At 39.4% G+C, this 15,379-nt stretch overlaps 1 protein-coding gene across 7 annotated transcripts in view; it reads left to right on the top strand.

The window, feature by feature from the left end:
• Nucleotides 1–15,379, top strand: part of NRF1 (nuclear respiratory factor 1) — a 141,411-nt gene that overhangs the window by 84,295 nt on the left and 41,737 nt on the right. For 5 of the 7 annotated variants that reach the window (XR_005838512.1, XM_040644003.1, XM_040644002.1 and 2 more), the window contains exons 6-9: nucleotides 9,240–9,398; nucleotides 10,220–10,417; nucleotides 11,024–11,125; nucleotides 14,961–15,119. Coding sequence is in view for 6 of the 7 variants with exons in the window: in XM_040644003.1 (XP_040499937.1) it covers nucleotides 9,240–9,398; nucleotides 10,220–10,417; nucleotides 11,024–11,125; nucleotides 14,961–15,119 (618 nt within the window). In the remaining variant the exon portion in view is untranslated. The remainder of the gene's footprint in view (nucleotides 1–9,239; nucleotides 9,399–10,219; nucleotides 10,418–11,023; nucleotides 11,126–14,960; nucleotides 15,120–15,379) is intronic. The other 2 variants (XM_040644005.1, XM_040644008.1) reach the window with 2 other exon arrangements.

Here is a 15,379-nt window from a genome sequence, read left to right as displayed (position 1 = left end):
ATGCAAAAGAGTGAAACTTGACCATTTACTTTCACCATACATAAAAATAAAACTCAAAATGGATTATAGACCTAAATGTGAGACCTGAAACCATAAAACTCTTTAGAAGAAAATGTAGGCAGTGATCTCTTGGATATTGCCTTCACAACATATTTACGAATATGTCTTTTCAGGCAAGGAAAACAAAGCAAAAATAAACTATTGGGACTATGCCAGAATAAATATATTTTGCACAGCAAAGGAAACGGTCAACAAAACCAAAAGGCAGCCTACAGAATGTGAGAAAATATCTACAGGAAATATATCTGTTCAGGGTTTAATATCCAAAATATATAAAGAAGTTATATAAATCAATACCAAAAAACCAATCAATCCAATTAAAAAATGGGCAGAAAACCTGAATAGACATTTTTCCAAAGAAGACATACAGATGGCCAACAGACACATGAAGAGATGCTCAACACCACTCATTATCAGGGAAATACATATCAAAACCACAATGAGATATCACCTCACACCTATCAGAATGGCTAGTATCAAAAAGACAAGAAATAAGTGTTGGTGGTGATACAGAGAAAATGGAACACTTGCGCACTGTTGGTGGAAATGTACATTGGTGCAGCCACTGTGGAAAAGAGTGGCGGTTTCTCAAAAAATGAAAAATACTGGAGCTGTGGGGCACCTGGGTGGCTCAGTTGGTTGTGCAACCAACTCTTGGTTCAAGTCATGATCTCAGGGTTGTGAGATCGAGCCCCACTTTGGGTTCTGTGCTGTGCGTGGAGCCTGCTTAAGATTCTCTCTCCCCCTCTTCCTCTGACCCTCCCCACACTGCTTGAACTCTCTCTCTCTAAAAAAAAGGAAAAGAAAAAAAAAAGACTCTTAAAAAAAAAAATAGTGGGACACCTGGCTGGTTCAGTTGGAAGAGCATGCAACTCCTGATCTTGGGATCTCATGAGTTCAAGCCCCACGTGGGGTGTAGAGATAACTTAAATTTAAAAAAAAACTTCTAAAAATTTTTTTTAAAAAATAAGAAAAATTAAAAATAGAAATACCACATGATCCAGTAATTCCACTACTGGGTATTTATCCAAAGAAAACAAAAACACTAATTCAAAAAGATATATGCACCCCTGTGTTTATTGCAGCATTAGTTACAATAGCCAGGATATGGAAGCAGCCCAAGTGTCCATCCACAGATGAATGGATAAAGAAGAGGTGGTGTGTGTGTGTATGTGTATGTGCATATATATATATNNNNATATATATATATATATAGTGGAATATTACTCAGCCATTAAAAAGAATGCGATCTTGCCTTTTGTGACAACATGGGTGTACACCTACCGGCGTAATGCTAATGAGATAAGTCAGACTGACAAAGACAAATACTATAGGATTTCACTTATATGTAGAATCTAAAAAATGAAACAGACTCTTAAATACAGAGAACAAACTGGTTGTTGCCAGAGGGGAGGTAAGTGGGGGAATGGGCAAAATAAATAAAGGGGATTGAGAGGTACAAACTTCTAGTTATAAAATAAGTCACGGAGGTGAAACAGAATAGGGAATATAGTCAATAATGTTGTAATAACATTGTATGGTGACAGAGGTGACTTACACTTATTTTGGTGAGCACTGAGTAATATATAGAATTGTCAAACCAGTATGTTATACAGATAAAACTAATGTAAATATTCTGTAGTAATAATACTTTAAAAAAAAATTGCTCCTTTTCCCCTTGTTCCTTCCCTTTCCTCACCTGAACTTACTGTCCTCTTACTCTCACTGGGGCAGTCTTTGTTGCTTTAATATTCCCTTGGGGTGATGATGCAATAGGGTAGTAATTCCTCACCAGTTTTCAGGAAAAACCTTCAGAAACATTCAGCGCCGTGATTGCTTCATTAGGAAGAAGTTATTCACAGGGCCTGACATGTTTTACTTAGAAAATATTCATCGGCTGTCAATTTTAAGTTTTTTGAGTGTTGTTTTGAAAAAGCATAGGTCTGGCCTGTTCTATCCAAAGAGTAGAAACATTATGCTAAGTGAAATAAGCCAAACACAAAAGATAAATATTGTGTGTGATTCTGCTTATGTGACGTATCTAGAATGGGCAAATTCATGGAGACAGAAAGTGGAGTTTACCAGGGCCAGTGGAAGAGTAGAAATGGGGAGTTAATCGCTTAATGCATACCGAGTTTTCATTTGGGATGATGATGAGTAAGTTCTGGAAGTAGGAGCGATGGTTGTACAGCATTGTGAATATACTTTATGCCACTGAATTGTACATATTAAAACGATCATTTTTATGCTATGTATATTTTACGACAAAAAAAACATTAGTAGAGTGGTCTTCAAACTTGACCACAGAGTAAAATCACTTGGAGAATTAAAAATTCTAGAGCCCAGGCCATACTCCAGACCAATTAAATCAGAATCTCTGGGGATGAGATCCAGGCATGTATAGTGTGGAAACTCCCCAGGTGATTCCAGTGTGCAGCCAACTTTGAGAACGACTGTTGTAGAGAATAGTTCCAAACTGCTTCTCCCTACTGTAATTGCAAAACCTATGTGCAAAGTAGGCTTTTCCTGCCATCTAAAATTATCAAAAAATGTTTCCGTATATGATGCTATTCCACATTTTGTAAATATTAGATAGGCAGGATGAGATTAAGAGAATAAGAAAATTATTGGTAACAAAAATATTGAATTCTTAAGTAGAACATAGCATATTTTGAGTAGAGTAAAAGAATAATGATACATTTAGGAATACTAATAGAAGGGAATAATTCCATATGCAGGATACAATTAGACTAGAGGAAAATATTTGGAGATTATATGGCAAAGTAGTAATATCTGGAACAGGTTAATATTTCTTTCAGGTTAACAAGAAAGAGATAATTAGAAAAATAAGCAAAGCATTCTGAACAGTTCACAAAAAGAAAAAAAACAATCAGTAAGTGTATAAAAAAATTCTCAGCCTCACTAGTAATGAAAATTAAAATAATTACCATTTTCCCCGCATTCAATGCATCGAGATAAGAAATATGGGTAATAAAATTTGAGGTAGGTTGTGAAAAAAATGGGTATTGTGTGTATTGTTGATGGGAGTGGTATTGGCACTTTTTGGAGGACAGTTTGGCATGTCAAAGTGTTAAATGCAGGGGCGCCTGGGTGGCTCAGTTGGCTAAGCAGCTAACTCTTTTTTTTTTTTTTTTAAGATTTTATTTATTTATCTGACAGAGAGAGAGCACAAGCGGGGGGAGCAGGAGGGAGAGGGAGAAGCAGGCTCCCCGCTGAGCAGGGAACTAGATTCAGGGCTCGATCCCACCTGACCTGAGCTGAAGGCAGAGGCTTAACTGTCTGAGCCACCCAGGTGCCCCTAAGCATCTAACTCTTGATCTCAGCTCAGGTCTTGATCTCAGCGTCATGAGTTCAAGCTCTGAGTTGGGCTCCATGCCCAGCATGGAGCCTACTTTAAAAAAAAAAAAAATTAAATGCATATGCCTTCTAACCAGCAGTTTCACTTTGCTGCTAGAGAAATACCCACACCAGTGCACAAAGAAACATTTTTGCAAGCACTGTAAATAACCTAAATGCTTATCAGCAGGAGAACGATTAAATAAAATGGAAAAATCTATATCGTGGGTGCTAGGGAGCCACTTTTTAAAAATGAGATTATTCTAGTCGGACTACCGTGAGACGATCTCTGTGACATTATGTTGAATGGGAAAAGTGAGTTATAGTAAAATATGTACAATATGGTACCATTTCTGTTTCCTTTCATCACAGAAAACTGCTTTTCAGGGGCGCCTGGGTGGCTAAGTCAGTTAAGGGTCTGCCTTTGGCTCAGGTCATGATCCCAGGGTCCTGGGATGGAGCCCCTCATCGGGCTCAGGGAAGAACCTGCTTCTCCCTCCCCCTCAGGCCTGGTGCTCCCTCTGCTTGTGCCCCCCGCCCCCCCCCCATCAAATAAATTTTAAAAATCTTTTTTAAAAATTTTAAAAAAATAAAACTGTCCTTTTCCATCATATATTCATGTAAGCACATAGAATTTGGCATATAAGGAAGGGTGTTCTGCTGCTGACAGGTGACTGGATTGGGGAAGGTGAATGGAAAGGAGGACTTTGTTTATTTAGATTTTTGTACAGAAGAGTACAGCTGGGATGAGGGAGCAGAAACAGACCAATCTAAGACTCTGGCAAAGGGAAGGTAGACTTTTAAGAGCAATTTAATGAACACAAGGGAGACAGTTTGGTAGGTTGATGGGGTGTGAAGACAGACAGCGGAAGGGTTGGCTTGAGAGAAGAGTCTCAGATGAGTGTTTTCATTGACTGTCCCTCCTATTCTCTGAACTTATCTTTCCTTCCAAACTTCTTCCCATGTTTCTAGGGGAATGTGTTTTATGGTGAAATGAGGTTAAAAGAAGCAGGTGTTTCTGCTGGTGCTACCAGGGAATGGGGATATAGGATTGGCGTTTCTAATAAGGAAAGTCACTTTCATTATCTCTATGAACAGAGGTCAGTAGTAGAAATCATTTTAAATAGTGAGCAAAAAAATCATTTTGCTTTTGCTTTCTAATACCCTTCAAATATCCATTTGAATATAACTGAGTCTGTTGACCTGGAAGATCATGATTTTAAATTGAAATAATGAAGCTGCAGTCCAAAAATTCTCCAGTCTTCTTTCTCTGCCACGTTCCTGTTTCCCTATAGACTATAGAAAACATCACCTGCCAACACAATTTGATTTCAGCAGCCTTCTCTTGAAATTTGTTATGTATACTCTCATCTTTTTAGTAGAGGGGGAGTTGGCAAATGTTTTGAGAAGACTTTTCTTGGTAACTGAATCAAAATGGACACCAGGGGCCTCAAAAATCCTAGACTCGGGTACGAGCAGAGCAAAGATAGAATGAGAGAAGATGGGCATTTGGGAATGTATAAGGGTAATGTGTTATTGAACAGCAAATAATTTACTGAATTTACAAATGGAAAATTTCTAACATAGTGAGAATTATTTTTTCATTTTGTCTGGATTAAACTTTTTAGAATTTCAGAAAATCTTTTTAAAAATCATCTGTGGTTTCTACATAATCTTTACTTTTGACTGCCACTGGCAGGAATTTGATACCATCTTTCTTTGCTGAATGTGCCCTGGAAGGAGTGGTACTTTCTACCCTTTGCTGGTTTGGGGTAGGTTTACTGACCAAGCAGGGCACTTTAAGCCCATATAGAACCCTAAATCAGAATGAGAGGCTGGGAAAGCTTGTTGCGGCCCAATTAAAGGACAGCCTGAGAGGGTAGGCTTTACCTTTGCTGATCCTGTTGATTGTCTCCTGTGGGGATTAAAGACAAACCTTCCTTAACAAGCACATTGAGTAGCTTGGGTTTCCAAAACTCTCCAGGACCAGTAATTAATCCAACTGGTAATGAGAGCACAGTGCTGAATTCTGGAAAAAAATCATTTAACTCTTTCTATACTAAATAGTGGTCGTTCATTTTCCCTTATTGACAGTCCCTTTAGCCTTAGCACTGTTTATTTGGGACATTATAAATGATAGTCTGGTGGAAAATCATCTTTTTCAGTGAAGTCATATCATCTCTGTGCATTTAAAAGCAAAGAATGGTCCTCATCCCCCAAATATACAGACTTGAAAAGTGAACTTTTATAGTAGAATGTGCTTTTTACCTCTCGTTTTGATATCGGGGCAAATTTATACAGTTGATAATAAGTCAAAAGTTAGAATCTATCTCTGAATTAGAACTTGCATACCAGCAGTTAAATTTCACTCTGGTCCCAGTTTTTAACTTTTGATGGAGTTTTGCTTGTGGACACAACCTTCCCTGTGTGTTGCTTGTTTCTCCTGCTCTCTTCTTCCCAGGACTTTGAGACATTTCCCATCCAGAGATTTCTAGCACATGGAACGTCTCTGACAGGCTGCCTAGATTCTAGTTCTCTCTTCTCATTATGGTTACACTTGAGTCCCATTTTCTGATGATTTCCATTAATAATCTGCTTGTACATTTTTTTTTTTTTAAATGCTCAAAGATCCCACGGAACAAATCACCTAAACCATCTAGGCATTGGGGTGTGTTGGTAACAGCTTGCCTCTCAAGGCACAGAATTGGCCTCGATGGTCACTTTTTGATTCTGGCATTCTTTATTTCTTATCTTAACCATGTTTACACAGATACATATAAACTCATTCTTCTGCCTTTTTCACCATACCCACCTTGAAAAACTAAGGATAAGTATCTTTCCATACATCACATGTGTTTAGTACTAGAAAATCATTTTCTAGTGATTCAGAAGATTGACTTTTTCTTTGAATTTGAGAAAAGGGCTGATGACTGAAGTAATAAGAGTAGAACTGCTATTTTGTGCAACTGTGTGTATATATCCCTGCTATCTCTGATCTTTGAACTGACCCTGTATACTTGCCACTATCATTTTGCAGTTGAGAAAATTAAGATTCAGAGAGAGCTGGGGTTCAGAGCCAGCTCTCTGAGTCTAGAGCTTGTGTTCTTACTGATTGACAAGAAGTTGACTCAAGAAGTAGTCAAGAGATATTTCACGAAGGATGTGGGATTTGCTGGGCAATAAGGAACGAGTGTCGGCATTGGAATAGTAGCTCGAGAAAGTGCTCCAGTAAGGGGAACAAATCAAAAGGCATAGAAGCAGGAACGAGTTCAGTTGGTAAGATAGTGCAGAGACTCACTGGTGAGAAGCAAGGCTGCCTTGCCTGTTAGCAATTAGCAGGAACTGAGTGTGCTGGGAGGCCGGATTGTGGCGGGCTGGAAAAGCTAGACAGAGGAGTCTAGTTTTGTTGCTAGTAGTGAGAGGCCATCTGAAAGTTTTTGAGCATAGGAGCTGTGCAGAATTTAGGGAAAGCTGTCTGTCAAGGATGAATGGGATGAGTTCCACAGGAAGGTCAACTAGAAGGATGCACTAGCCTTGGGCTAGGAAGTGGGGATGAAGGTAGGTCTGGAGAAGAAGGGCTGGAGAGCACAGGCATTTCAAAGAAGAAGGAATTGGAACTTGCGATGAGTAGCTAGATGGGTGTTAAGGGAAAGAGGTAAAGCTGACTGAGATTTTGAGCTTGGCTGTCTAGGGAAAGAAAGTGGGGTTCTACTAGCAAAGACTAAGACTGAGAAGACAGGTGGTTGGAGAGAAGGCAGGGGAGGGTTTTAAGTGAGTAGGTTGGTGCCCTCCCCACACTTCCCATAACCTGTGAGTCCTTGAAGCCCAGTGAAACTTGATATGAGAGAGCCAGAAAGCAAGACAGGATGAAAGGTGTCCGTCACCAGGTGCCAGGGTGACCCAGAGCTGAGGAGTGTGGGAAACTATGATGCGAATGGGTGCGGGATCAGAAGCTGAAAGTCATCAGAATTAGAGAATGTATGGGGTTCCAGGTGGGATTGGAGCAGACTGTCTGCCAAGTGTTTTTGACATCGAGTTCTTTCTGAACACTGTAGTCTTATGTTAATTTAGAGTTGTTGAGCCTCATTTCATTATCTCCAGACTCTGCTAGGTATGGATATACAGAACTCTCCTTTTGGAGAGTGTTAATGGGATTAAAAGAAAAGAGAGATTTGTGAAAGTGTGTGGTACCAGTTTATTTTCATTTGAGAAAGCCGTTGTTGTTGTTTTTTTTCCCCTTGAAGAAATGCAAATATTGTGTGTGAGGATTAAGCCTTTTCCTTCTCTTTGTATCTGAGGCAAGAAAAAGACACACTCCCAGGAAAGCGGTAAAAGGGGAAAATGACTTTGAGATGCACTTTCTTAAAATAACTAAAGGAGTGACCTCATGAGCCAGCTGATAGCCTGGGTTTGCAAATGGATACGTTTCTATTAGCCTGCTGCTTGATGCCGCAGAGCCAAATATATACAGAGTGTATTATATCATATCCTGTGGGCAGGAGGCTGTCTGGGAGAGGCGGACTTGGGGAGGTGAAATGGCAGGCTGGGCACAAGGATTGACAGTGTAAAGATAGTCGACCAGAGTTCTCCTTCTTAGGGGAAGCATTACTGATTTGGGTTCATGATTCCCTATTATATAATAATTGGTATCAGCTTCTGGTAAAATAATATTCAAATAAGAATATCTGATATCTCAATAGGCTTTTGAATATAAAAGAGGTATTGCGCTCATTCTCCCATTAATACTTAAGCATTCCCATTTCTGTTTTTTTCTTTTTCTCTTTTATTGCAACAAGCCCACATCTTTGAGTCTGACTCATTGCTCAAGTCATCTTCTCCTTTTAGTCTGAAGCTGTAGAGGGTGTATGGATGTGTCCTTTGTTGGAGGGTGCTGCTTCTCTCTGGAGTGTTGCAGAGGTTAAAGGAAAACTATAGGTCCGGGGAGGAACGTTATAACTTGATAAACTGCTTCTCTTGCCAAAAATCATTGTCAGCAATTAGGAATATTCACAAAGTAAGCTCCCCTTCTCCTCCAGCATACACACTCAGTGTGGTTACTGTGCCAGGAGATAAAGAATGGTGTTGTCTCTGGTTTAACACCTGCCTGGTCTGGATTCGATTTGTGAAATATATCTGAATGAAGTCCATAATGTGTTTAAGATCACATATGCTTCACTCTGTGTGTATGCCAGACTCACAGACATTGGCCTAGTGTACCAGAAACTTTCTGGAAGAGCTTTAGGGTTATTTTCCCTTTTTATTAAGTAAAGTCTATTTCCCATTTGTAACCAACCACCTTCCTGAATGCTCTTAACTGTTTATCGTAGTTTTTCATGTGATTCTCTGGGGTATTCCAGATGCACAGTCATATCATCTGCAAAGAATGATGATTCTACCTGCTCATCACCTCTTATATCTCTTATCTACTTGCCCTGGTTACTACCTCCAGAACAATGTTGAAAACACGTTGGCTTTGTTGGACACCTTCCGAGCGTGGAAAGCCGTAGCAGGGAAATGAGGGGACTAGCCTCCATAGTATCTTAGGCAGAAATCAAACTTGGTGGCAGGTATTCTTGATCTTCTAGGGCCAAGTCTATGAAATACAGCTTAGGGTATACTTTACCAACATATGTATAATTCCCAGCCACCCGTGGAGCTATGGGAACCTGTGGAAAACAGTGGGTTCTCATCAGTCACATCTTGGAATTCTCTGGGACCCTCCAGGAAGGCTCTCTGTTTTATTATCTTAGAATTTGGTGGAAGACACAGGCACATCCCAGATGTTTTTCCTGACTGCTGATGACTACACTCTTGTCTTCTAGGCCCAGCTTCGGGCATTTATTCCAGAGATGCTCAAGTACTCCACAGGTCGGGGAAAACCAGGCTGGGGCAAAGAAAGCTGCAAGCCCATCTGGTGGCCTGAAGATATCCCATGGGCAAATGTCCGGAGTGACGTCCGCACGGAAGAGCAAAAGCAGAGGGTGAGGGTTTCTCAGACCTGAGTAGCCTGTTGCTTTTCCACTCTGAATCAACTACCTCAGTTTTGGGGGTTCCACTTCTTGTGCTAAAAAGTCTAAAAACCCATGTGTGAAAGTCAAACCTGTCTCCCAAAGAAGTTTGATATTGTCTGATTTATAGCCTTTCCCATTCTATCGCTTCATCCCTGTAAAGACTCAGGGTGGGTCCATGAGTTTACACTTCTGTCTGCCTACTTGCCTTTTGGAGCAGTTTTAATATTATGAGGTGCTTGGAAAAACGGAAGAAACGTCAAGAAAAAGCATTAATCACTTCGAAGACTTAGAAATGTCCTTATTTCTGGTTAGCGGGGACTACTGTTGAAAAATATAAACATAGTATTAAAGAGATGAGAAGTTGGCTGAGTCTGCTGATAATGACACTTCTTTTTACAAAGATGGACTCAACTAAATGTCACCCCTTGCTTTTTCTGCATATTTGTTTTTTAGTTAGCCTGGAAGTTTATTGAGAATCTTAATATAAAATTCTTGACAAAGAGTAATCTTCTTTTGTGGGAAGTTTAAGAGTTGGCCTCAGATTAGAAGAGAGTGTAAAACCCAGAAGCTAAACCAGACTTTGATCAGGAAGGAAACCAGTGGGAAATCTTTGGTGCTTGGTGCTGAATTTCTTTGTGTCGCAGTCAGTCTAAGGAAAATAACCCTAAGGGAGCTTATTCTGTACAGGTGTGGTTTGGTTTGATAAATAAGCACCTGCTTATTCCATAGTGGGGCTGAATAACCAACATTCTTTGTGACTTTAATGTGCTTGTCTGGTCTTTTGGTGACAGGTTTCATGGACCCAGGCACTACGGACCATAGTTAAAAACTGTTATAAACAGCATGGGCGGGAGGACCTTTTGTATGCTTTTGAAGATCAGCAAACACAAACACAGGCCACAACCACACACAGTATAGCCCATCTTGTACCATCACAGACGGTAGTCCAGACCTTTAGTAACCCTGATGGCACTGTCTCACTTATCCAGGTGAGTAAACCTATGGTTATCAGATTGTGCTTTCTGAGGTGGATCAGTGGGGACCTCACCTCAGGCTGGAAAATGTTTTTGTCGTACAAACTCTTACTTAACTTTTTTATAGCTCCTCAAAGTCTTTCTATCTGAAATTGAGTTTTTAAAAAATATTTTAAATTGTTTGCAATTTGTTAAATACAGAACTATTGATAGCTTTTTCTGGACATTTCCAAAACAACGCTCTGTAAAAATGGCTTCTTTTGTACTGTTTCATTCTGTCAGGGACCAGGAGCTTATTCCTTCTGAATTACCTCTTCTGAGGTAAAACACAACTTGTTGGTAGATGGGGAACCCCTAAATTCAGATTGGGGTGAAAGTAGATAGTTGGTTGACTGATACTAGGCACTGATGGTGGACCGTGATAGCTTCTGATACTGATTTGAAACAAAATTCTGAAACTCATGTAGGTGTCTGAGATACGATTTTAGTAACTCATTTCACATTACAAAGCATATTAATCATTACCTATGCTGAATTTGGGATTAAATGAATCTTAACTTCTGAGTGAAAGAGAGGTAGAAGGATCCATCAGCTGACACTGCTCTCTGTGTTTTTCTTTAGGTTGGTACAGGGGCAACAGTAGCCACATTGGCTGATGCTTCAGAATTGCCAACCACAGTCACTGTTGCCCAAGTGAATTATTCTGCAGTGGCTGATGGAGAGGTAAGAAAAAGGATTTGGTCTGCATCTACTTAAATACTTAAATGTATAGGTGAGGGAGTAGTTAGGGTCCAGAAGATAAAAAGACCGAGTAGCCAACACGTCTGTAGCATTATTTTATTTAAGCCTTTTAAAACACCAGGCCGTGACAGTCTTGCAAAGTATCTTATACTGTGTATATTAATTGTAATAATTGAAATTCATAGATCTTCATGATTCAGACCTGTCAAAAACTTAGAATTTTACATTTACAATATAGCATTTTGTATAATACACAAAAAAGAGATTATCCATGTAATACTTTTATGCTGTGAATCCCAAAGATTTAATCATTGGGCTTTATTAAAAAAAAATTCTGTCATTAAGACTGGAGCTGACTAAAGAATTCTTTGGAGGGATAAAAATATTTGTAAATCAGTGGCCATGATTTATTACATTTTAAATATGTCTTTGAAAAGACTTTATGAAAAAAATCCTTCTCTACCAAAATCAAGGTAATTATGGAATGTTAATCTAAAGGTAGCTAACCGTAATTGAGCACTTGGTAAGCTGAGAGCTCAACCCTATTAAGAATAGGTTCTGTGATCATCTTCACTTTATAGATGAGAAAACTGAAATCTGTAGAGGTTAGGTGACTTGCCCAAAGTCATGGAGTAAGTGTTGAAGCTGAGTAATGCATTTAGAAAAATGTTGTCCAGGCTCCGAGCCATCCGTGAAGTTCAGGAAAGGGTTCATTAAGGCACTATGGGCTTTTCCCCTAAAGGCACCAGTGTGGTATAGCCCTGAAGCTTGAAGAATACCTAACAAATGTCAAAGAGCAATATTAGGAATAAAGCTCAAAGTATTATCTCACCCTTGTTCACAACCATGGGGCATTTCCACTCAGAACACCACAGAGTCATTTTCATTTGCACAACTCAGGGAAGGGAGAAGCCTGAGAAAGGGCTCATGGCTAGTGAGATGAAGAGAAACACAGCCAGGCTCCCCAGTCGGCCAGCAGGAAGTGAGCCCCTGCCATGCTCACTGACGTGCTAGATGTGTGGAGTGGCCTTACATAGGAGCCCTGCTCTCGAGATGCTCCTCCTGTCTGGTGGGGGAGAGAAGTGTCTACATAAATGAGCTCTGGTCCATGCTGTAGGAGATGCTGCAAAGTGGTGTGTGCCTTCAGGAGACAATGTTTCCAGCTAGGGAGTCTGAGAAGGTTAGAGGGCAGGAACAGCATTTGGTTTTACAGGATAGAAAAGTAACAGTCAACAAGGATGTTTACTTTTCTAAGTATATAAATATCATGTAAGAGTATGGATTAGCTGAGGAAAAAATCTGTCAGTCCCCAAACACTACAACTGGAGGGCACTAGACAACACTAGAACTTGAAGTGTGAAAGAGATGGAGAAGACATTGGTGGGTACATTCACAAGATTTGTTACTCTTTGACTTAACCAAAGTTATCAACCATATCTCCCTACTGAATATTTCCTGATACTATTTAAAGAAAGCAGCTCTGTGTTTCTTAAACACTTCTCTGGAGACTGATTCTTTGAAGCCCATTTTACTAAATAACTTCACATATGTAGTGGTAATTAACATATTTAGAAGTTCATGGAAAAATATGAAGAATTTTTTTTAAAAATCTCAGTGACTTATCTATGGCTTTTTCAGCACATCAATTTTCAGTCATCTATTGTAGGAATGGGTGAATGACAGAAATAGCCTTCTGGTAAATACCTAAATTCAGTCAGATTTAAAAAAAAAAAAAGTAACTCTTTACACACTTCCAATGAAACAAAAATGACGTGAAGAGAAGCAGCATAGGTTAGCTCAGAAAGTGACAAAATGATTTAGATTTTATAGTGTGATTTATTTGCCTTCTCATTTCTCCTAGATATTGACATGGTTGTTAGCATCTCAGTTTTGAATCATAAGAAATGGAATTACTCAAAACATCTCACTGCTTAGGGCAGATAAGATCACATCAAGTTAATGAAACATTATATCAGATAAAAAACATCCTACTGCCTTGTATTTAGCATCTTTCTTCCAAAGAACAGAAAGTACTTTACAAAAATAAATGACACCTATACTTTTAGAAGTTGTGAAGTCATTTTGTTATCCTAACCTTGCCAGTGAGAGCCTTACCATTAGACTACACTGCCTCAACATCCAGTTAGTTACATTTAGTTATATTTATTAGAAGGACCATTGGGTCCTGTCTCTTCTGGTAATATATGGTGTCCCAAATCTGTTTGAGTATTCTGTGTCCTGAGAATACCCAATAATCTAAGTACAGTTGGCCCTTGAACAACATGAGAGTTAGGGGCACAGACCCCCCTATGCAGTCAAATTCACATATAACTTTTTTTGACTCCCCCAAAATAAACTACGAATAGCCTAGTATTGATCAGAAGCCTTTCTGATAACATAAACAGTGAACCAACCTATATTTTATATGTTATATGTATTATGTACTGTATTCTTTCAATATAGCAAGCTAAAGAAAATGTTATTTAAAAAATCATAAGGAAGAGAAAACATGTTTATAGTACTACACTGTATTTACTGGGGGAAAAATCCCCTTACAAATGGACCCACACAGTTCAAACCTGTGTTGTTCAAGGGTTGACTGTAGTTACAAAGAAACCAAAAATCTCTAACCTTAGCATAAAACTAAGGACACGATGAGTTACAAGACACTTAGAAATGAACAAGGAAATAGGGGCACCTGGCTGGCTCAGTGGGAAGAGCATGCAACTGTTGGTCTCAGTATTGTGAGTTCGAGCCCCATGTTGGGTGAAGAGATATTTCTTAAATGAATAAACAAACTTAAAAAAAAGAGAGACTTTTGGGACACCTGACTGGCTCAGTCGAAAGAGCATGCGACTCTTGATCTCAGGGTCGTTGAGTTCAAGCCCCACATTGGGTGTGGAACCTACTTAAAAAAAAAAAAAAAAAAGGAACAAGGAAAGAATTGGAAAATAGTATGAAATAAACTATGTTGATTTCAAAATATTTATACAATTTCAGTTTTGATGGCATATGTATTACAAATGCAAATGGGTTTGAGAATTTATTCAGTCCTGTGATAAGGCACCATTTGGTAGTGGTGATACTAATTGCATTTAAGTGTCAGAAAAGTCAAATTTTGAAATAGAACGGTATCTGATCATAATGGTATATATGGTTCTGAAGAAGAAGAAGAAGAAACCAAAGTACAAAGACATTGAAGACATGAATTTTAAGCTGAACCATCACCACATGTAACAGTAGCACAACTTATTCTAGATGGTTTTTTTAGGGAATATCAGTTTACCTGAAATATAAGTAGGCTGAAGAACAAGTAGGAAAACATGAATAAAGGAATATGTTCTCCATCCTGCCATTCAGTAAACACTTTCTGAGCCCTGTGCCATTTACTATATAGATTCTATAGATACAGGAAAATAAAGACTGCTCTAGCTCTTAAGGAGCACACAGGTAGGTGGTAGAGAAAAACACATCAAAGCACAATGGCAATGAGGTAAGGATCTAGAGGAAGCAAGCCCAGGGTGCTACAGAACACAGGGGAGAGGCCCTGAGCCTTGGACCATAGGGGAGTGGAGGGAGTTGTCTGGGCTCCTTCAGGTTCACCTAGGTCAGACTAGAAGCAAAGGTGGGAGTTGTGTCCCTGTCAAAGGGAACAGTGCATGCGGTGCATCGCACTGTGAGAGTGTGGAAGGGCCTCAGTGGTTCACTGTAGCTAGAGGGATAAGAGTGACCGCAGTTTGAATGGCCGCATTGGAGTGGGTCTCTCAGAAAAGCATTGATGCTAACTGTACATCCTCTGAATATCTTTCCCTCCTAGGGCTTGGGGCCCTTTCTCTGGGACATGGTGACATCCGGCATAGATAACCACACAGTGGCTCCCAACAGATGGAAAGGGAGAGCAACAAGAGCTCAAGCAAATACAACTAAAGCACTGAGACTGAAGAATAGGAAATTCCAAAGAAATGTTAACACCCAAGTGATTTATTTATCACCTGCCATTATTCTGAATAGAAATCTCTTCGTCTGCTTCTTCTTCCTACTTCCTCTCTACCCTTTGCCACCATCCATTAATCTTTCATGCCATATAATTTAACTTCCTTAAAGTATACTGTATATGGCAACTTTCTAATACCATTTTTGCTACAAATACAGTTGTAACTAAATGTGTATACATTAAATTGCTGCCATTGGAGTCTGAGTATTGGGAGAGCCGCACTAGGCCAAGCTCTGCAGAGG

This window comes from Ursus maritimus, unplaced genomic scaffold (assembly GCF_017311325.1).
Source record: "Ursus maritimus isolate PB19 unplaced genomic scaffold, ASM1731132v1 scaffold_3, whole genome shotgun sequence".
NCBI classification, from domain to species: domain Eukaryota; kingdom Metazoa; phylum Chordata; class Mammalia; order Carnivora; family Ursidae; genus Ursus; species Ursus maritimus.
The sequence above is the reverse complement of the archived record's forward strand: the minus strand, read 5'-3'. Positions and strand labels throughout refer to the sequence as shown.